A 23,597-nucleotide genomic window follows, 5' to 3' on the forward strand; every position below is an offset into this window, starting at 1 on the left:
TTATTTTCTACAGTTTAAGATTCAGAAGTTAGTAAATATAATTTCACAGAATCCTCCATCGGAACCAGTCCTGGTCATGATCTATGGTATTGCAAGGAACAAAGAAGCTTTTTACTGACTGTTCTGTCACTGAAACTGATAGACCAATGATACAAGGGAAACTTCAATAGAGTACTACTTGGTGAGGGATGCCAGATATATCTCCCAGGTACCTCAGCAGTACTAACAGAAAATGCCAGATTGTGTCCAGAGCTGGGAATTCCAGGGTTGGTGGTGAAAGTGTATGATCATTGCTGATCCAGAATCAACCCTGGAGACAGGAGATTTTGCCTACTTACTTTTCAGTTCACATAAATGACTTTTGATGTCTGAAGTAGCTCCAAAGCTACAGTGAAGTCTTCTGCCATCTTGATTGGTAAAGCCTGTTTTCTCTTCCCTTTGTCATGGGCCTCTGCAGAAGGCTCTTCCACAGGCATGGCTGTGCACAAGGGCAGCAGAGACCACAAGGCAACACATTTTATTGACATTGTGCTGGCTCATCCATGGCTCTGCTGTCAGAAGGGCTCAGCTTGTCCTCAAGGTCCGCTGGGCATGGTTAGGCCAGCAGAACTTCACAGCTGTTCTGAAACACGATGCCTGATGCTACAATATGAGCTGCAGGGTGGGCAGCACAGGCGGAGCACTTGGGCAAAGGGCATTGTGCTGCCTGGCGGCTGTAAGTATTGCTGGTACAGGAGTGGTGAATAGGATAAGGTGGAGGTTTTGTTCTGCAGGGGCTTCACAATATGTCTCACAGCCACTTTATATTCAGATGATGTACAGGTTTATTTCCATTTCTAGCAGTAATGGATTCCTAACATCCTCATGAGAGTTTTAAAGTTAAATTAAAGATTAGCATGTCTTTTAGATGTTTTGCTGTTCAAAGTGTTCCTTCTATCATCTTGTTAGTATTGTACTTGCAAAAGTGAGAAAGAGAAAGTATGGATATATATGGATAACTGGCTGATTTGTGTAGTAGTGTTAATTTCATATGACTGTAATTACTGTAGGGTAGTTTTCTCCCTTCAGTCTCCCTATTTCAGTGTTTCTAGATATCAGACATTCAAGACAAGCAGGTATGTTACACTTTCCCATGCAAAGATGCATTCTTGCTTATTCCCTTATGGTCTATTGGAACAGCAAGTTCATTCAGTGATACACTCACTACTTTGAAGATTAAGACCTGTGTAGCTTTGAAGCATGGAAGATTATTAAGACAGCATGTTTGTTTCTTCTTAGAGTTGGGTGCTACTAATGACTGTTTGAGGAATCTGAATGCTTCTTACATTTTAGTTGCTACTTGGATGTTGCACATGCACAGTACTGCTCTGTATGAAAGCTTTAGTGGCTGCTTTAGTATTGTCAGTGCAATTATTGCAGGACTTCACAGTGATGCAATCTGGAGCATTGATGTCGCAGCAACAATTGCAATTTGCAAATCCCCACATTCAGATTTTAAGAACATGAACATAGTAGCTTGTGCTGGTGACCAGAACAGGAACTCAATGAAAAAAGCATTAATTTTCTTTTCTGATTGCATTTTAATAATGTGATTTTTATTCAGTAAAGCCATAGCTGCTTTAAAAGTTAGCCAGTGTAAATGTCAGTTATATTTGAACTAACATGGTTTTGCTCTTGCTTTTGGCTCAAATGTTAAATATTTTTTACCAAACCCATGACTGCAGGAAAGTTGTTTGGCAAAAAATAACAGTGAAAGATTTGAAAAGCAAATAGGTGTCTGAAAATTCAGATATTGAAATTATAAAAACTGCATTTAATTTTGATCACGTGTTAAATCAAAACAAGGTGGAGGATATTATTATAAATATTATGTGATAGAAGTGGGCAGTGTAATGAATAGCTGCAATATTTGTACATAATAGATTTCAAAATATTTGAGAAGGCAATGTGAGTCAACAGAAAATAGAATTTAATTAGATTTTCATTGAATGTTTCTTCTTTGATCAAAACTTTTCATAAGTCATGGATTAAAGACAGCTATGTCTTCATTTCCTGTGATGAAAGGAAATTATTTATTCCCTGACGTTGGAGATCACAAGAATTAATTTTCGCCTTTTTTTTTTTGTAGAATGCACAAAATGAGAAGTTTGAAAGTCTGGTTTCAGTAAAGAATTTGGTTGAGCAAGTCTGATTTTTTTCTTTTTCGAAATTTTCATTTTATTGAGGGAAAGAAGTAGATCTGTATAAAGGAGTTGAACTGGTCAGAATGTTGGAAAGAAAGAAAACCTAAAATCCTTTTCCTTTTTCTCTTTTTTCCTGCTTAGTAAAAATTTTGTATGTTTGAAAGCCAGAGTGCTTTGTTCCAGCCGCCAGCCAGGCTTACAAAGATATTACTGCTTGCTTCTTCTTGTAAGCAAACATGTTAATCAGGAAGTGAGACACTTCAGTGTCTAGAAAAGCTTAGGGGTCTTTTTCAGTTAAACTCTAATGTATAGTTTTCAGTAAAATCTCCTGGTTTAATATGGATACAAAAAATAATTACAGACTCTTAAATATGTATTCTTTGGAAGATTAATTTCCACAGCCTGGAATTATTTATTTGTATGTTCATGAATTCTCTTATTTAAACTCTGCCCTTACAGAGAAGGATTAGAGATAACTCTATGACTATTAATAGCAATGTAAAGAACTGTATTAGTGAATTTCTTCCTAATTAGGATTCACTCTTTGCTACAGTCCAGTAAAGAAAAATACAGATTCTTACACTCCACAGTTCCCTCTTTCACTCCATCAGTAAAAATTGTCAGCATGAATGAACACGTTCTGTATCTTTACAGCATCTTGGTTCCCCTTTTTATTGCTTCCTTTATATCATAATGATGCATTCTTTATTCTCTTTCTTTTTTTTGAGATAACAGTGCCACCCTTTCAGATCATACTTACTGGTAGGAAGGAACCTAGTTTCATCTGCAGAATCAGAATCTGATGTCATTGAATAGAAATAGGTTGATTTAATTAAGGAGAGAAGTAAAACTTTATTTCATTATCTGCAATGCGGGTGTGCTTTTTTAAACAAATCATACTACAGTTGTAATGCTTTAAAGATTTAATCTCTTAGATGTCAGTACTCTGTTCTGCCGGTTACCTCAGTTTATTCTAATTGGACACTTGTAATCTGCAACTAGATAATCTGAACATAAGGGTGTTTTTTCCTTGCTCAGCTTCTGAAAGTCCTGAATATTTTCTGCTTCAGTAGAAGTGAAATCTCTACTATATACCACAATAACTTTTCTGATTTCATAATAATTACACCAAAAAAAATCCCCAGACCAAAAAAAAAACCCCCAAAAACCCACAAGAAACCAGCCAACCAAAAAAACTGCCCCCAAAAAAAACAAAAAAACCCCCACCAAAGCAGCTAAATTCTCTGTCTTCTACTCTCTTGCCTATTTAATGCTACCCTGACTACCTATGTGTGGTACATTACGTTATTCTCATTCTGTGATTTATATTTTTATATGTCAGAGGTGCTGAAAATTTTGAATCCTTTATGTACCTGTAGGCAGCACACACAATACAATCTCATGAATAAACTGAGCAATTTTAATGCTTAATTTGCTTCATTACCTATCTGCTGTGACTGTATATATGGATTCAACATATGGAGTTCTTTTATAATATTTGATGTAATTTCTGCTTTGAAATTAATGCATGTTTGTGTAGCATATAATTGGTTTTGGTAGTTATTGAGGCACCATAGTGGTGTTTGTTTTTGTTCATTGGACAAAATGCTCAATATAAGTTCTGATATTCCTCCATAGGAAAAAGTAGTATTTTCTGTAATGTATTAAAAACAGCTGTTCCTGTATGTACTACAACTCTTATGCAGGGAAATATTTAATCTTTCAATTAATGTGTATATTTTTTTTTTATTCTGTAGAAAAAAAGGGATCCTGTTTTCTTCTTGAAGTTTGGGTTCTCAGACAAGTGGTTTATTTCACTTCTTAGGCAGATATGAATAATGCTTGAATGTGAGCAAGATCTAAGACCCAGGCAGTGCTAGGTGTGCTGATCAGTGCCTATGAGAATATTGCTTAGTGGTTTGATGTGTTCAGAATTGCCATGGAGACTTTTAATCTTATATAACTTAATATGTCATATACTTACACCCAACTCTGGAAAACACGTAATTTCTACAATAGCTTACGACAGATATTATTTTAAAAATAACTCCTCAATATATTATTAGATGTAGGGAATTCTGAGTGTTTTGTTTTCTTGTTAGTTGTTGCCTTTTTTTTTTCCGCTAAATAAATGTTCCAATGCATATGTTGCAAGGAAATGTCAATGAAAAGGGTATTTGAACTTTAGAACATCTACACTTGGTACTTGACTGCAAGTGTTTTGTTTATCCTACTGTCAAGAGAACCTATTAGCCAACAAGATTAGCCAAAACCATTCCACTCTGCAGTACTTTAGCAGACTAATAGTAAAAAGTAGCACACATTTTGCAGGAAGGGTTGCATGAGAAGTGTGACTCTTGTTCCAGAGCATACAGTGTAAATGAATGAGAAATAACTAGTAAAGAGAGAAATGGTGCCACAAAAAGATTGAGCTCCTTTCCTGAGTTAACACAGCAGTTACATTAATAGCAGAGGTGGAAATTAGAAACCACTTGGCAGACTCCTATCTGCTGTGATCTCCTATAGGATAACCTGTGTAGTGTATGAATATGCAACTAAAAAGCAACTGTGATTTTATTCTTCTCTTTTAAAAAAAAAAAGTATTATTTCTACAGCTGCAATACCTCTGAATGGATAGCATGTTGAAGGACTTAATGGCTTGGGGAGAGGAATCATCAGTGGATCTGGTTTTTTGGTAAGGGTTTTATCAGTGCAAAAAAGGCCACTATTGTAACTGCCAGGCTAAAGATGTGATTTTGCCCTTGGATTTTACTAACCTAGAGGAAAGAAAAAAACAAGATACAGTGGTCACGAGGATACCTGGATATATTATAAATATCTGACAGCAGGTGTAAAATAGAATACAATTGTGTATATAAGCATATAATGACACTTGCATAAAAATGTATATAAAAGTGATAGATGAAGAAAATCTGTACACTTAACAATGTCTGTAGTGTTTTGTAAAGCTGCTTTTGTTTTAACCGAATAGATGTTAGGAATAGTCCAAACAACTATGATCCTTGCTTAAACATTAAGGCTAAGGTTTTTTATCTCATGACATTTTCTTTAGTACTTCTGATTAAGAAGGTAGTTGGTGTGTGTGGCAGTCCATAGATATTAAATAGCAATATTTAGTAAGTAATGGTACAACTAATGTTGTACCAATAAAGCATCAGCTGGCAGTAATTTAAATGTACAAAATTATATCTCTAGAATATAAATCTTATTTATAGAATCAGAGAATGTTTTGAGTTGGAAAATCCCCTAAAGATCATCTAGTTCTAACTCCCTTACCATGGCAGGGACACCTTCCACTACATGAGGATGCTCAAAGACACATCCAGCCTGTCCTCGAACATGACCAGAGATGGAGCATCCACTTCTCAGAAGAGCAACCTGTTCCAGGTTTCACTACCTTCACAGTGAAAAATTTCCTCCTAATGTCTAATCTAAACCTACTCTCTTTCAATCTGTACCCGTTTGCCCTCATCATGTCACTGCAGTTCCTGATGAAGGGTGCCTCTCCAGCTTCCCTGACGGCCCCTTCAGATCCTGCGAGGTTGCCATGAGGCCTCCACACAACCTTCCCTTCTCCAGGCTGAGCAGCCCCAGCTGTCCCAGCCTGGTGTTGTAGGGGACGTGCTCCAGTCCCTTTATCGACTTCATGTTCCTCCTCTGGACTTGCTCCTACAGTTCCATGTCCTCTTATGCTGGGGACAACAGAACTGGACACAGCACTGCAGTGTCCCAGCCTGGTGTTGTAGGGGACGTGCTCCAGTCCCTTTATCGACTTCATGTTCCTCCTCTGGACTTGCTCCTACAGTTCCATGTCCTCTTATGCTGGGGACACCAGAACTGGACACAGCACTGGTGTCTCAGGGCAGAGCAGAGCAGAGGGGCAGAATCCTCTCCCCTCCCCTGCTGGCCACGCTGCTTTTGGTGCAGGCCAGGACACGACTGGCTTTGTGAGCTGGCTCACGTGGAGTTTTCCATCTGCGATTCCCATCAAATCCTGCCCCACAGAGCTGCTCCCAGTCACTTCTCTGCCTGACCTGTGGGTGTGTCTGGGATTGCCATCACCCGGGTGTAGGACCTTGCACTTGTACTTTGTTGAACTTCTTGATGTTCCCACAGTCCCACTTTTGAAGCCTGTGCAAGGTCCCTCTGGCTGGCATCCCTTGCCTCCCGCATGTCCCTGCCCCACACAGCGTGGTGCCATCAGGGAGCTTGCTGAGGGTGCTCCCAATGCCACTGTCCCTGTCACCAACAAAGGTGTTGAACAGTGTCAGCCCCACTGCCGATCCTGGGGATCACCGCTGGCCTCAGGTCTCCGTGTGGACAAGGAGCTCTTTGCCAAAACTGTTTCCATGCAGCCATACAGGCAGCTTTTATCCACCAAGTGGTCTGTCCATCAAACCCATGTCTCTCCAATTTAGAGACAAGGATATCCTGTGAGACGGTGTCCAAAGCTTTGCATAAGTGCAGGAAGACAGTGCAATTGCTCTGCCCTTATCCACCAATGCTCTCTTATCCACCACTAACTCCATCACAGAAGGCAAGATTTCTCCTCTGTAAAGCCATGCTGGCTCTTTCCAATCACCTCTTTGTTTTACACGTGTCTTAGCATGGTTTCCAGGAGAATCTGCTTCATAAGTTTGCCTGGCACAGAGCTAAAGCTGGTGGCTCTATATATCCCCAGGTCTCCCACTTTATCTTCCCCTTTTTAAAAAATGGGGATTATAGTTCCCTTTTTCGAGTCATCAGGAACTTCACCTGACTGCCATGATGTTTCAAGTATGATGGATAGGGACATAGCAATTAGTCTACCACTTCCCTCAGAACTCAGAATTTAATTTAATGTTAAATTTTCCTTATCACTGAATTATCATCTTCAATATGTTACATCTAGCCCAAAAGAAATGTCTTAATTCCTACCAGGAAGATGTAACCTACCTAGCTCTGTATAAAGGGTTTTCTCTTTTAAAGGTGCCTAGTGTCCAGACCTTACAGCACTTAAGTAAATGTAGTTCTTTTGACTGAAGGTAGCAAAAATATTCGTTATACCTTTTAAAAATATTGTGCAAGTCCATAGTATTTTAATAATGTTAATTTGAAGCTATAAAATAATTTAAAATACTTACCTTTGTTTAGACACTTCAGGATTGCTTAATTTTTCACACATAGATTGTATTTTTCCCCCATTTTGCAGCACTTTCTTAAGTTAAAAAATATGCTTTTTACCTTGGTATTTAGGTCCATTTTTTTGGGCCTGAACCCCAAGTGTCTGCATTCACAACTTACATTTGCTTTGCCAAAAGTGAAAATATTGGCTCTAGAGTAATAGGTCTCATTATTAAAATATGAGTTATGGTTTTATAGCTTACCTGTATAATTTTCTTTTCACTAATAGGCCAGAAAATGAAACAATTATTTGTTCAATGCTGTCTGAAAACATTTTAAACAGCAGTATATCTGATGAGATTCATGGTATCTTTCAGTGTATACATCAGAGGTCTCTTGTGCTTAACATCTCACCAACCATGTTCTTTTGAATGGTGGAACTGCATTTTTATTTGAATCAAAGACAGCCGAGATGACCTCCATAGGATAGCAGCAGAAGGGGGCACTTGATCTGTCTTTCTAGTTCTTCTCCGTGCATCCTGCCAGCTGCACTGGAAAAATTCCCTTTTTACATCTTTACATCTAAGGACCACTTCAAAATACTAGGTACAAAACATTTCATTCCTGCTGCCACAAGTACTACAGTTACAAGAAAGGGATTGAGGTTTATAAGGATGAGATGTGAGGACTTTTCAAAGTGGATTGTTGGCAATAAAAGAAATGCTTTAGTACTTGAGGCATTGTGTGATTGACCTGAGCAGAATTTCTGATATACTGGGGGGGATGAGGGGAGAGAGAGGGAGGAAAGAAAGAAGGAAGGGAGAGAGAGAGGGGGAGAGGGAAAGAGAAAGGAAAAGTATTCATGTCTTGTAAACCACAGAAGGCATTGTGAAAGGAAGATGCAGCAAATAGAGACACTATTTTTTTTTTCTCTTGTATTGAGGTTTGGATCAGATTTTCCATATATATTGAAAATCACTGTAGAAATAACTACTGAAATATATAAATTTGATATAAATATTCCATATAATTTTTAATAAGATGCTAACTCAACTGAAAATGCTTTGTAGGAAAGCCAAAAAGCAAAACCAGGCTTCAAAGGCTGGCATCAACAAGTCTTTTAAAGGAGTGAATAATTTTGACTTTATCTTTGGTTGAAAATTTGTGGTATCTGTACTGAATCATGGCTGCAGTTTATTTGCATGAGTGAGACAGACAGTTACTCCCCCACCCCGCTCACCACTGTGTTTTGCAGACCTGTTTGGAGATGGTTTTCTACTCTCTGCACAATGCATTCTACTACTGTAGTTTACTCCTGTAAGGCAATTATTGACTTACCTAGGAAAACAGATCTCTTCAGGATTTCACCTTCAGCCTTTCATTAATACCTCTGAAAGTCATGCCTCTCTTTTGCATTAAAAACAGCAAAACTAACTATATCCAAAGGAAACCTTTGCCACAGATGCAGAAGCATCTGAACTGATTACACAGGAGAGGGACTGGACCACCTGCAGTAAAAACACGGGGTTGTAGTACTGAGTACAACACCATATACCTTGTGGGATGCCCAAATTCTCTTTCAATAGTTCAGTATTGCTGGGAGTGCAAGTATGTTACAGACATAACAGGCCCAGCAGCTTTGTGGGATATGCAAAAGCAAAGAAAACTTTCTGTTTTCTTGTGTTATTAGCTAGCTGATCTGCAACAAGAAACAGAATTGGAGCAGCAGCTACTTGTGCCAAAAACATGAGCTAATGGTCTTTTAAGGACAAACATTTAATAGATGGAAAAGGTCAAATTGAGTTCCAAGAAGCCTTTAATAGGGTCACTATTGCAAAATATTCTGGGCTTTCTCATTCTTGGAAAAATGTCTGTAGTACTCCTACTTCCTGGTGTTAGGTGCAGCTTGCCAGCAGGGTGAGGGGGAGGTGGGAACTTGTCCATTTAAGACGTCCCAGCAGAAAAAGTTGCAAACTTTCTAATAATAATCATCATTACCTAATTACCTATAGCATTGCTTTTATTGTTTTACCAGTAGCATTGTTTTTATCTAAGCAGATAGTTCAACCTGTTGTATAAACAGAACATCTTTCAAGAACAGGACTTACCAACAGAAAGAGTACTTCAGGTATGTCTGAAAGAATGTCTGTTGCACTACGCAGGCTTTAAAATTTTTTTTTTTTTGAGTGTAAAAAGCAGACAATGCTGTCACTTCATCTAAAATTTGCTTTAAATATTGTATTTAATCCTCTAGTTCTGTTAATCTGTGTTGAAACTGTATTTTAAAAAATGTCCAACAAAAGTAAATACTTCTAGGTTAATGTAAATTTCTTGCACACTTCATTGGGCTTAAATGTGACTTTGGAGCTGTAACCTAAATGGTGCTGAAATACTAAAATATGAAGGCCATCTAGACTCAAAGTAGTATTTTACTAATAAAATCCTTTAAGTCATGAATTCCAACAGCCTTAACATGTGGACTCAGAAAAGTTATATTGGCTGTTCTTGGAGAACATTTGGGTTTGTTTTTTTAGTACAGAATGATGATAAATATTTATTTCTGGAGCCTATTTTAGAAGGCCAAAGGAAAAGGGAGGATGCCAGTTAATACTCTGCACAGTGAGATGGTTTATTTAAATTAAGAGAAATATTCTTAAAACTAGCTTTAACAAAAGAATTGCAGTGGAATTGTTTATCAGCTTCTCAGCAAATTTTTTTGGGGTATGCTAAATATTTAAAATTATATTTCAGAGCCATAATGTTACAAATGCGTTGTTTTTTAATAGCTGTTATTAATGTATTTGAAAGGTGTACCTAGGGAAGCATTTATAAAAATATGTGATTTTTCTAATCCTACAAAGGAACTTCTAGTCTCCACAGTTGCCATGGTTAGCATTAATTAACATACTTTTAGAAACTCCTACATTCTGTTTACCTTAATAGTTAAGAGCTTGGACAAATATTTAGCATTCATTTAAATTAATATGATTCATAATTAGGCAAATCACTGTATTTGTAGTCATCGTGAATGACTGTTATATCAAAGATTGTTATGCAGAAACTAAAATCTCTAAGATTTTGTGCTATTGCATTTACAGATGGTTTACAACATGTTTATTCAGAAAACATTAGCAATAATGAGAATGCACAGATTAACCATTACTTGGTTTTTGTCAACATGCAGCCATTTTCAGTTTTGTTACGTGTTTTGAGAGAGAAAAGCAGTAGTAAGCTGCAAGGAGTATTACTGAAACATGTAAACAGGGATTTAGTATTAATTCTCCTAAGTTTTCTAGAGGGAAGACCTTTTACTTTTATTTACATGCATATTTAAGCACAGAATGCTGATTAACAATTTGTCTTTTAAATTTCCTTCTTTGTGCCAATGAATTTAAAAGAATTGTATGCAGAATTATCTATCAGATGTATATCTGATGTGCCCAGCTTCGTCCTTTTTTTTGTATCTAATAAAATAAGGATAAAATTTGGATATTCTTGAATAGTCACGCGGGCTACATCCACCATGTCAAATCTAAATTTGACGAGTAAGAAAAAGAAAGGAGTATAATTGACATCAGTCAATTACAGTAGAGGAAAAATTGCTTATTTCCCATTAAGTTCCAGTTTTCTTTGTGAGTTGTGAAATCAGATTTTCCTTATATTTTATAAGGTAGTCTTCATTCATTTCTTTAGTACTTAAAAGAATTTTTTTTTCCTAGTTCTGAGTCTTTTTTCAGTGTTCAGGACAAGCTGTACCAGACCTACTTGCTGCTCTCACAATCTGCTTTTGAACAGAGTCCAGGGTAGCTCTGGGTTAACTCGCTTAGCTAGTTAGCACTGCTGCCCATAGAGACATGCATTGTACTTGCTTTTTCAAGTCCATGGACTGTTTTGCTATGCTTACACAGTGCTAAGCCTGAGTTGCAGTTTGTCTTTCAGCCTGGGTAATGAGCTACATGTGAAATCATAGAATTACTTGCCAGAGTTAAGAGAAGGGTCATCATTCCATGATGATCTAGATGAGACAAAACAGATTTAATCTGATTTATTTTTAGTGAAATTATTTATTTTCCTATATTTCCAAATAGGAGATGATGTGAATATTTCATATAACTAATTTCCAGTATTTCACTGGAAGTGTGAAATTCTGTTGCTGTTAAATGAAACTGACTTGTTCAGATTACTATTTTAGAACAGTTATTTTTTGTAACAAATATAATTTGAACTTGCTTTTCTCAGAAATATTTTTCTGTTTGTTTTTTACTTTATTTTCTCAGGGTTTCTGTTTGTTTATCATAGTTTTATCAGGATTCTTCTGTGTGTGACAAGAATTGTAATTGTACTATTCGTCATGAATGCATGCTACATATCTGCCTTCATGTCTCTCTCTGTTCTTCCAAACACCATCTCTATGAGACTTCATCCAAAAGGGTTCACAGGAGAATTGCCACAGCTATGTCAAATTCTTAAAGGGTAACACGAGGAGCAGCTTGCCATAATTTCTTTTTTCTTATTATTATTGTTTCTTCATGGAAAAAAAGGCTTTAAAAAAATTGGTGTGGGCTTCCCAGTTTTCTTTCCCTGAACTGCTAATTCAGAATCATGATGCTGAGTTTTTAAATTTTCAAGAGCCCAACATAGTCATAAATTTTCACTTATATGTTTATTTCCATCCTAACTTCAGTCGTTCAGTCTACTTCAGAATGTAAGGGAGCAGTTGAGTAATGTCTGTCACTGAAAAATAGGCACTTTTAATTTCGTTTATGTTCAGAGGCTAAGAAGGAATGTACTGCATCCAGCTCTAGGGTCCCTAGTACAGGAAGGACATCAATCTGCTGAAGCAAATCCAGAGGAGGGCCACTGAGATGGTCGGAGGATGGAGCACCCTTCCTATGAGGAACGACTGAGAGAACTGGGTTTGTTCAGCCTGGAGAAGGGAAGGCTGTGGGATGACGCCGCTGCAGCCTTCTGGTACCTGAAGAGAGATGGAGAGAGGCTTTTTCCAAAGGCATGTAGTGACAGTACAAGAGAAATGGCTTCAAACTGAAAGGGAGTAGGTTTAGATGAGGTCTCAGGAAGAAATCCATTTCTGCAAGGGTGGTGAGGCACTGGAATAGGCTTCCCAGGGAACCTGGAGGTGCCTACTTCCTGACAGTGTTCAAGGCCAGGTTGGATGGGGCTTTTAGCAGACAGATATAGTGGAAGCTGTTCCGGCTCATGGGCAGGGAGTTGAAATTTGATTATCTTTGAGACCTTGTCCAGCCTAGCCTATTCTGTGACTCTGTGTCAGTGTACTCTAAAGCATAATACTAGTTTGCAGAAGTTACTAAAGTATTCTTTACCCACAACTTTGTGGTGGCAACAACAACTTGATGTGTGTAACTTTGCTTAGGATAGGGTTGGTCTCTTGGATGCCCTAACACTGATGGGCTTGACACCAGCCTTGCCCTTTCCTGATGCTGCAAGGTGAGTGACTGAGCTACTAAGATACTACTGTAAGAGAAAGCTGAACTAATCTGCATGGAAGTTTGTTTATTTGCTCAAATACTGAATTGATCCCCTATGCTTTGTTACAGTATTTTAGCATAAACATTCATTACTTATTAATACAGCTTCATATAGGAAGATACTGATGGATACATTGTAAAAACAAACAAAAAACTAACCCACATCCTGCTTGCAAGACTGAGAGCTTCTGTACCTGTGGTTTCACAAAACAACTACAGCTTGTGTATTATGCAAGTTCATTAAGCACTTTGTCTTAAAACATCAGGGTTTTTTTTCAAGCAGAAAGAGGTGTAGGTGGCATTTCCATGTAATGAAGATGGGTAACTGGAAGATACTGCAGATGCCGAAAGCTGATGCATGTTCACATGTTCACTGTAGATAAGTATGTCAAAATCTGCTTCATACAAATTCAGCTAGGAAGTTAGAAATTGTTTGAAAATGCAATAAGGTTCTACACAATGCTTCTCTGTGACTTTTCTAGTGTTCTTACCTGAGCACCTGCTTTTTGTAATTTTTCACATTATTGTACTAAGTAGACCACTTGTCTCTCCTGATACAGCTTTTCTTTTGCTTTCTTTTAGCAATTTTTTTAGCTTACACACCGTTATAAACTTGCCTCTAGTCTAATTTTGGTTCTGTTTCTTCTTGACCTGGAAGCTGTATTCTCTGGGGATTGGGGGTAGGGAAGGGGACAGGTGGCAATGTAGAGAAATTTGCTGTAGGAAAATACAAAAGATATGACCATGGAATGAAGCTGAAATGCAAGCACCTGAGAAAACGTTATTATTCTGCTGTTATGCATCTTAAACTGTAAAGGGAGATATTGGTTCTCTCACTGTTAACAGGGACCTCTGTTTCATTCATTTTTAACTCATTTTTGGGATTTACAGGCACTTGGTAAGAAACAAGTTTTGTTTGTGTCCTTGGATATCACAGAACTAATCAAAGAATATTTTGAGTTGGAAGGGACCCACAAGAATCATCAAAGCCAACTCTAAAGTGGATGGTCCAAGCAGAAATCAAACCCAGAACCCTGGCATTATTAGCAGCATGATCTGACCAGCTGGGCTAATCTCACGTTCCCCATATATATTGAACACTCATTATTGTCAACAAGATCTAATAACTGCACAGGAAATCATAAGCTAAAGTGATGGGAATGTAAATAGTTTGTCAGCTTTTCTAGAAGATTCTGATAGTAATTGTAGTGAGTGAACAATTTCTTGAAGGATTAGAGATGCAATCATGAGATGTTAGAGCTACTGATGTGCAATATTTCCCAGTCTTTACTTAAAGGCAAGAGCAGCCTCTTCATGGTAGAGCTGATTGCTCTTTTACTCTCGATTGCATATTTATTTTTGTGGCGTGTCAGGTAGCTAATTTTTGCACAAAAGGTGCAATATTTGTCTATGTCAAATTTTGCAAGTTTTTGGCATTGTTTAAAAAAAAATACATTTTATTCCATTTATTTTGTCCACCTAATTTTGTTCATTTTACCACAAATTTCTTTAGTTCAAAACAAGAACTTGTCTCATGACATGATTTGATTTTGGTTGATTTAAAATAAAATTCAGTATCTGTCTATAACTATTCATTTTCTGGTGAACTTCAGCAAAATTTTAAGTCTTGTAGCTGCGTATAATTATGGTGTAGTACAAAAGAGAAATGTATGAATTATATCAATTCCATCTCAGAAGTAATACCACCTAAGTTCCATCCTGCTTATGCAGTTTTTATGAGAGCTGTATAGAAGCCTGTATAGAAGCAAGTAATTAAAAAAAAAGGTTAGTAAATCCATGTGAATTCTTGAAAAACATTTTAAAAATGCAAATGGCTGAACATCTTAAGAAATATTACAACTTTTTACTTCTGTGAACTTTAAAAATCATGAATCTTTAAGTTTATATTCATTTCCTACCTGCAAAGCAATTTTCTTTTTTATTTAAGTGTCACAAAAAAAGCTCAACAACTGTTTGTGGTGGATTGAGGGCAGACAGCGGATTCTGTATTCACTGCACATTGGTACCTTCTTTTAAATAGGAGGAAAAACAAACCTGGTGAAACATTCATTGTAAGGAGACAAAACTCTCCATAGATGTACTTTGGACGTGTATTAGATAATTGCACAGTGAAGAAGAAACAGTGAAAAAAAGTGTTTGTGACTAATTGTAGAGACACTTTCCAGAGAAGTTTATTAATACAAGTAAGAAGTACAAGTACGTGTTGCTTTCTGTGTCACATTTTATTCTTATGGTTACAAAGTTAGATTTTTGGAATGAGATCCTGGCATCCTGTGAGAAATACGGAGCTTTTGAGTATTGGTCTAATCAAGTTAGGACATTTGCCCACAAAAGGTCTTCAACAGAAGAGCTAAAAACTAGACAAAACTTACAAGTACAGCTCAAACAATGGAAATATTAGGTCGGCATAGGTTGTTTTGATAATCACAAGACTTTTTCTTGGACTAAATTTTGAAGTTCTTTTAAACAGGAACTGCAGTTTGACCTCAGTGGAAAAGCAATACTTTATGCTAGCTCTATATTTTTAAGCAACTTCATACAAAAATTTGGTAATATTGAGGATTGGGTTAACTGTAAAATATCTTTTCATTGCAAATTGTTTGCAGCTTCAGTGGACATTTTGGGATTTGGGGTTTTTTTGGGTTGAATAGTATTTTTTTTTTCCTTTTTACCTGAATTTGACTTTACTGATTAATTCTCTATGCTCTGTTAATTGCAACACAGAATTTCTGAGTCCAAATGCATGTTGCTAAGGGTGTAATCTTATATTTTGGTAGAGAAATCCAGCTCTGGGCACCTAATATTGTTAAGATAATTAGATATCTTAGATAAGATCAGAATAGACTGATGTCCTGGTTCATTCAGGAGTGTCACACTGGATTCTAAAGAGCTTGAAGCCTCAGCATACTGCTGGCAGGGTAGAAGTGGGCATATCTGCAGAGCTCAAATCCAGTTAATGGCTAAAGGGCTCCTTGGACTATAAAATTATGTATCCTCAATATTTGTACATGTGAATCAAGTCTGTTTTATTCAGAAATGAAAAAAATGGACACATTTCTGCACAACTAGGGCACCTTTTTTATTTATTTTTTTTAAATTAACATTCTCTCTCTTACTTCCATAGAAGATGCACTGTGAAACAAGGGATGTTTTTTTTCTCAAAATGTTTTTTTCTTTTTAACTGCAATAGTTTCACTGTGTTAGTCATGGGTTCTCATGTTGCTTTTTTATCTTACTTGAATTTACCTTCTGGGACAAAAAAGCAAAAGAAAAGAACAGTACACAGACTCACAACTCGTGGTGGGAATGAATCTGGACAGATAAACTGTGTTGTGTCAGAGCCATTTCATGCTGGATTTATGTTCTACAAACGGATAAGTGACAAAAAAAAATTTAATGTGTACTACATATTTGCCCAGAAGACATGAGATAAACTCTGTAGTCATTAACTTGAAGGGTAGTTCATAACAGACTTTCCTGTTAGTCTTGAGAAAATTTTTGTTCTGCATAATTTTTCTGTTTCTTTGCTTGCCAAGGAATTTTTTTGGTTTATGTTGCATCAATCCATTCTATCACTGTTATAGTTTAATAAAAGATGGTAGGATGCAATAAGATATTTAGATACATATAGGCAGACCTTTATATTTACACAAATCCCCACTTAGCTTGCAGAGGGATGTTTAAATTTCAGGCTTATTGTCCAGAACTTGATTTTCTTTTCTTTGTTCCCTTTTCCTTCTGAGAAGTTCCCTCTGCCTTATTTTGCTTATGCAATGGAAGGTGATAATGAGTTCTTTCACTTGTAAACTGTCATTCTTGGAATGAATTTTGGTACAGATGGGATTTGTCTACCTTTATTCTGAAATTTTCCAGAGTTCTTACATGCTCTACCCTGGAGGGGATGTGTGGGATCTGGCAGTTACTAGAGTTCAACTGTTCAACTGTAGTTTCAACTTTGAGAATAATTTTTTTAATCCTTGCTATTTCAGGGATTTAATTTCTGTGTTTTAAGGGCATATTTTTTCTTTTCTTTCTTTCTTTTTAATGAAAAAATAAAAATTTAAATGCAACATGATACTGGACTTAGAATATTGAATAAATTAGTTGTTTGCAATACTTTTAGAGAAAAAGTATTGTAAAGTTTGGGTTTTTTTTTTCAAAGATGCTTGAAAGCTCTCTGAATGATGCTTATTTGCATGTTTGCTGGTTTTAAAAGGAGGAAAGCACTAAACTAAATTGCTGCATATGAATTTTTATGAATTTTGTATTATGCAACTCAGCCTACTGTATGAGCAGTGAAAGCTGGAGTGCTTTTTCATTTTATTGTGGTTTTGCTTTTATTGTTTACCTTTTACTACTGGGTACATAAGTAGGGGACTGATTTGGCTGAAGAGAGAGTCACTGCCTTTAGGAGTGACTTTCACATTTTTTGCAGTTATTATGTGGCTCATATGCCTAAAATAGTCTTAGTTTGAAATCAGTAGTATCAGCACCAAATTATTGAAAGCAGAAAGTAGAAATGAAAGTTTCTGTGGCACAATGGCTACATCTGTTTTCATTTGGGTTGTATTGGTTGCCTCCTCCAGAACATCACAGATCTCCCAGAAGGACCCAAAGCAATGGCACAGGTTTTTATTCATGCACCAGTTAGTTAGCAACATTTCAGCTACTGATTACTTTACGTACATTCTGGGAGGCTGTGAAGGACAGAGATCAGTTTTTAAATGTGTCCCAGTGCTACTTCAGCTACTTCAGATACCACAGTGCTACTGTGGTATCTATTGCAGTGATGTGTAGCTTGTAACTACACTGGGTACTGAGTTAAGTACAGTTTTCAGGAAGGGCTTTTAATTGTCATAGTAGAAACTTCTCTACCAAGTGAGCGCCCCGTTGGTTTCATGCCCTATAAAAAAAAATCAGTAGAAACGGGAGTCTTGAAGACTAGAAAAGATTCTAACAGTGGAGAATCTAAAAACAGAATTCTGGGAGGTAGAGGAAAACTTCAAATAAAGTGCATGAATTCTTAAACACTTGTGAGTGGAAACCAAGCAACATTTTCTCTTTCAGCAAATGCTGTTTCGGGACTGTTTTGGACGATTTCAGATCTTATGGAAAATGTTCATAAAGGGAGGTAACAAGAGAGATTTTGTTTCTCAGAGTCTCTTTTATGTTAAAAAATTGTCAGAAAATTGTGTATCAAACTTATGATTCTAGGTGTATAATATCACCTATACAGAGAATGCAAATTTAAATCTAGAGCGTTTGCAAGGTCAGAGCTAAAAGATACTCTGCAGAATTTTTGGGTTCAGAAGCTGTCATGTAGAAGCTAAAGCTGAACAATTTTGTCTCCTTCTGCACTGGAAGGCAAAGCATAATACTGAAGAATTACACTTCACTCACTATGATATTACCAAGTAAACCCTGGAGGGAAAGAAAGGGAATTTCATTCTAGACTGTTTCAAGTTATATTTCTCATGTATTCAGGTGATGGGCTAGCAAGCTAGCCATCCTTATTATTTTTGTTGTCATCATTTTTATTATGATTATTTTATTACGTTGACAAGAAAAAAGAAATAATGGTCAAAAAAAATTGGGTGCTTCAGTTTTGGGGAAATGTGGAGAATGGTTTATTTTTCTGTGCCTTCTCTGAGGTATGCTTTTCTCACTGTTCTCACTCTGGCTGTTGTGCAGGTGGTTGACCAGATTGACACACTGACATGTGATCTGCAGCTGGAGGAAGAGATGACAGACAGTTCCAAAACAGACACCCTGAACAGCAGCTCCAGCAGCACAACCGCCTCCAGCTTGGAGAAGGTCAAGGTTCGGAGCAGTGCGCCCCTCATCAAGCCCCCTGCACACCCCTCTGCCATCCTCACCGTGCTGCGCAAGCCGAACCCGCCGCCTCCTCCCCCTCGACTGACACCCGTCAAGTGTGATGAGCCTCCCAGGCTGCCTCCCTTGGCCAACCCACTCAAGACCAATGGCACCCTGCTGCGGAACGGGGGCCTGCCTGTCGGGCCCGGCCGCATCCCAAATGGAGATGTGTGCTGCATGCCCAACAGTAACTTGGAGAAAGGGGTGATGCAGCCGCTGGTGCACAGAGCTGAGAAGGAGCGGTGTCCCCAGGCGGGGGCGAGGGAGCGCGTACGGTTCAGTGAGAAAGTGCAGTACCACGGCTACTGCCCCGACTGTGACGTTCGCTATAACATCAAAAACAGGGACGTGCACTTGCACAGCGAGCCGGCCCGGGTTGCAGGAAAGTTGCCACACCAGTGCCCTCCTCTGCCACCTCCTCCACCTCCATTGCCTCCATTTCTTCTGGAAAATGGAGGGTTGGGGATAAGTCCCAGTAATAGCTTTCCTCCTCCGAGACCTGCAACTGTGCCTCCACAAACTGCGCCAAAACCCCAGAAGACCATCTTGAGGAAATCAACCACTACAACAGTGTGAAGTATGCCCCTTGTAATAACTCTTTGCTTTTTCCTATATATAAACATAAATAGGTAATGAGCACTTTCTACTTGAGCAATAAAAAGACCCAATGTATTACACCCTGTGTCCCATGAAGTGGCATAAAAATCACATGGTAAGTACAAAGAGGAATATTTGTTGGTCTTATTTGTACTCACCAAAAATACTCTTATGGCAAAGGGTGCTGAAATAATACTCATTCTTTAGCACCAATATTGTGAACATCTGTAGCAGTTTCTTATTTGTAGCGTGGTTTAAAATGCAATGAAAAGAAAGTTCAGTGTGATAATACTGCGTAGTGATATGTGATAGGTTTCAGTCTGACATAAAGGAATAACCATTTCTCTCCTGGGTTTTGGGACTTTTCAAAAGTCTTTTAATGAAGTCAAGTACCAGGTAATAGCCTTTGAATTCTAGCAAATGCTTTTTTTCTCTTCATGCGTGCTTGAGCAAACTAACTGTCGGGTGGTTGCAGTAGGGGCTAATCACTGGACTGTCAGTAGCTTGGTCTTTGGTGGGGAAGTAAATAATTGAGATGTATGTTGGCATGGCTCTGGAAAACTGAGTTGCATTTTGTTTCTCACTGTCTCAGTGCATCACTACTGATGTAAAGTACCGAGTGTGAGATGAGCAGGGATGGTCCCATTAAGTTCCCCGTTTTTCTCCATCTGCAAAATGGAAGTGATATTTTATCTTACTGTGCAGTGGCAGTAGGCTGAAAAAACAAAGCCCAGTTCTGTGTTTTTCACAAAGCTTTTGTCTGGTGCAAATCTTCTTTTTGAAGGCAAAGAAAATGTTGCTTAAGGCCTCCGGGGACATCCACTTAATTCTTGTAAAGAGTTTTGAAGTTGAAAAGCTCTGTGCAATTATGGCACATTAACATGCAAAACAAGATATTTTACATGTTATCACATTTTGATGGTGAACCCAATTAATATTCTTACTAGTTGAAAAAAAGTCCTCAGTGTTTTTAATTATTTTATGACAGACTATCCTTTTATTCTCACAAAGAGAATTACAAGGACTTAGAGTGTAAAAAAACATCCAGTCGATGAATAAATCTGATAATAAATCTGTTATTTACAAAACTTGTGCCAAAATAATCTCAATGGCCAACAGCAAATGCTACATGAAAAAAAAGTATGCTTATTTCAGTTGAAATATAAAAGGTACTTTATGGCAAAAGAGGAAAAAACTGGACAAAATAGATTTTGAATTTTAATTCCTATTTACATCTAGTAATAGATATTAAACAGATGTTATGTTTCTCTGTATAGGTATTCTCGTCTTTAAACCAAAATAATAAGAATAATTGTAACAAAAGTCCCATCAGATGACTACTGTTTGTAAACCTTTGCGGTAAGCAAACATTTTATTTTGTGCAAATACACATCCAGGGTCTAAAGCCTCATGAAGTATTCCCTGCATAAAAGGCAAAGAAAGGAAATCATCCTAAATTCTTAATCATGCTTTCCCCTCATGCCACCCATGTGTTTTTCATGATGCACTTTACATTTGGTATTGTTTGACTGTACTTGATCCCACGAGAGCAGTTGCCGAGTGCAATAAGTCCAGGCGCTCGCAGCAGGAGACAGTAACTCATCCTGCATCTGTGCAAGATCTTTGCTGCCCAAATCAGGATTATGGCAGGTGGATTCTGCTCACATGCTGGAACTCAACAGCACCTCCCTTGTTCATACATTGAAAACTGCATTTAAAATCACTGGAACAATGTGCAGACATATCCGTATTGCATAGTTGCAGGTTTTTCTTTTAAAAAGAAAATTCCTGCTGTCCTTACTTTATCACTGCTCTACAGGTCATACACCTGTTATGTGCAAGTTTAATATTTTTTTCATTCTTAAACAAGCTACTGTTTACAAGAAATAAGATAATGCAAATCAAATATTGCACATAAAATATTAAAGGAAATAAAGCTGAGTAATTTTAGAGGGTTATGGTTTGGGGCATATGTGTTACCTTACTTTTTTGGTATGAACTCACCTGTGATAGCAGAGTGCTGCATTTCTCCTCTGGGCTTGTCAGTCTCGTGAACATGTTAACACCTCCTGACTGGATGTTGTGCTCAGTGGATGTGGACTGATGTACATGTAAATTTCAGTTTTGTTACAGCTGTCAGCTCCCGAAAGCTTAAACAGCATCCAAGTTTCAGCAGTTAATGTTCAGTTTTGGTACTCCACATCTTGCATCTCATAATTTGTCTTCTCCTTCAGAAGTGCTTTCTTATCTCTTTCCCCACATCTCCTGAATATCTTCATATGATGTGGCTAGGCCATGAAAAGATGCAGCTTTTCAAATGCAATGCTATCTTTGACCAGCAGTGCAGCTTCAAAATGTGATGGGAAAACATTGTTTTTCTGCAAAGTTTGACAACCCAGGCTTTCTTTAATACCACATGTTCCAAGGTCTCTGTAAAATCATAGTACAAACATTGAATCAGTTATGTTTTAATGAGAATGTCTCTGGCCTGTGTCCTATTGTAAGGTAGTTTTGTCAGAGTAATAATTTCACATTAATAACGTGTCAGAATAAAATTAAGGTTAAAACAGGTAAACTGGCAAAATGTAGGAAACAATTGACTTTAAATTTTGCAGCACTGTTTGGAAACTGCTAATAGAAATGGTGTAACAACAAATGCAATAGTGTATTCAGCTAGCTGTTACATTTATATTAGGAAAGTAAAGTCTGTGAAGCATTTTTTGAATACATACAAAACAGTATGCTTCACACTTTACTGAGGAAAACTAAACTAAAAATAAACTAACCAGAACTGGACAGGAGTTGTCTGCATTTATAATGCAAATGTAATATTCTCTGAGATTACATTTAGTATTTTGCAAATGTGTTTATACCTGAAAAAAATGAAGGTCCAGTAGCAGTACTCAGAGCTTTAATTCAGTGTCTGCCTGCTATCAGCCTGCTGTCTAGCTTTAAGTCCCTAAGGTATTTTACAATCTCAACTGTGCAGATCTAGACTTCCCAAATGCAAAAGGGAGAAGGTTGATTCTATCAATTTAATGAAGGAGACAAGTTTAGGAAAATTAGTATAAAAAATGAAAATTACTTAATTTGTAATAATGGCATTCATTAAAAAAGTTAACCCATTAATGCATTGCAAGAAAGGAAAACTAGGAGAGTAAAATCCATAACAATCCTTTTGAAGGATGTAAGGTAGGAATCTTCAAAAAGATAATGGATCTTTCTGCCACCTAGTAAAAGTCACCATTCTTCCTTCTCTCTTGTTGTCTGGAGTTGTTACAACTTTCATCTCATCACCAACTTCCTTAAAAACAAGAAAAAATTCCAAATCTTCATTGATGTTTTTTCATTATTAAATCAATATTTTATTTAAAATGCAACATGACATAAGTCAAGTATACTACAGCTCTTGTTATTAGCTTTCTTCAGATAATTTGTTTATTGGTTTTGAAGCAGAGAGCAGTATGACTTCTTTAATTACCAGAGAGATTTTTATGTGGATGTTTGCTCAGATCTTTCTTTCCATGTTCTAATTATGGCTTTCCTTTCAGTAATGCCACAAACAGTAATCTTACATGTGCATGTAAAATCATACTGTGGTTGCTGTGTCACTTGTCTGATGTAGTTTTAAAGTAGGCATGAGTATTGAGCACATGTTTTTGCAGAGGCAGCATTTCTCACCCCCTACTTGTATATATACTGTGAGTCATGCTTTTTCAGGGTAGTATGTGTGTGTTTAGAAGCAAAATACCTATCCAGTGCTCAAACTAGTAATGCTATTGAAGGCATAATGCTCACAGGTGCAGAAAGGTCTTGCAAGTGAGATGTGCACAAAGGCATGTGGCAGAAATGTGTATATGGTTAACCTTGCTAAGCACAATTGCTAGAATACTCAGTCTGAAAAAATATTTGGCATCTGTTATATAAACATGTACTTTGTAAGGATATTTGTGATCTATCTCATACAATATTTACATGCTGCAGCCTAAAATTTCTGTATCTGTATTAGCACAGACCACAACTGAAGCAACCACAGCAGCAGCAGCACTGGTGTTACTGGGTCAGTATCCCAAAGAGCAGTGCCTGCAAACTGCAGTACAGCCTCACCTTTGGTAGCAGTTACATATTGATGGCCTTTAGTTGACAAAAAGTAGCAGGGATCTTATCTCAATCACCTCTTTTATGGAGGCTAATAGTTCAACAGAGCAAGTTTCTCCCCCAGTCATAATTTTGGAAAGGGATTGCAGTAATCCAACTTGGGATAGCTCTGGGGAGCACAAGCAAGCTGACT

General features: G+C 37.4%; 1 protein-coding gene across 2 annotated transcripts in view; it reads left to right on the plus strand.

Annotated features, from left to right (window-relative positions):
• The window catches only part of PRR16 (proline rich 16), a 93,925-nt gene extending 73,277 nt beyond the window's left edge, over positions 1–20,648 (plus strand). Inside the window, exons 2-3 of one of the 2 annotated variants that reach the window (XR_005630043.1) lie at positions 18,527–19,421; positions 20,584–20,648. Coding sequence is in view for 1 of the 2 variants with exons in the window: in XM_039730956.1 (XP_039586890.1) it covers positions 18,527–19,285 (759 nt within the window). In the remaining variant the exon portion in view is untranslated. Of the gene's footprint in view, positions 1–18,526; positions 19,658–20,583 lie in introns of those variants that run through there. The other variant, XM_039730956.1, reaches the window with a different exon arrangement.
• The last annotated feature ends 2,949 nt before the right edge of the window (positions 20,649–23,597 follow it).

The sequence above is a fragment of the Passer montanus genome, unplaced genomic scaffold (genome assembly GCF_014805655.1).
Source record: "Passer montanus isolate IOZ18808 unplaced genomic scaffold, ASM1480565v1 scaffold110, whole genome shotgun sequence".
Lineage (NCBI taxonomy): Eukaryota > Metazoa > Chordata > Aves > Passeriformes > Passeridae > Passer > Passer montanus.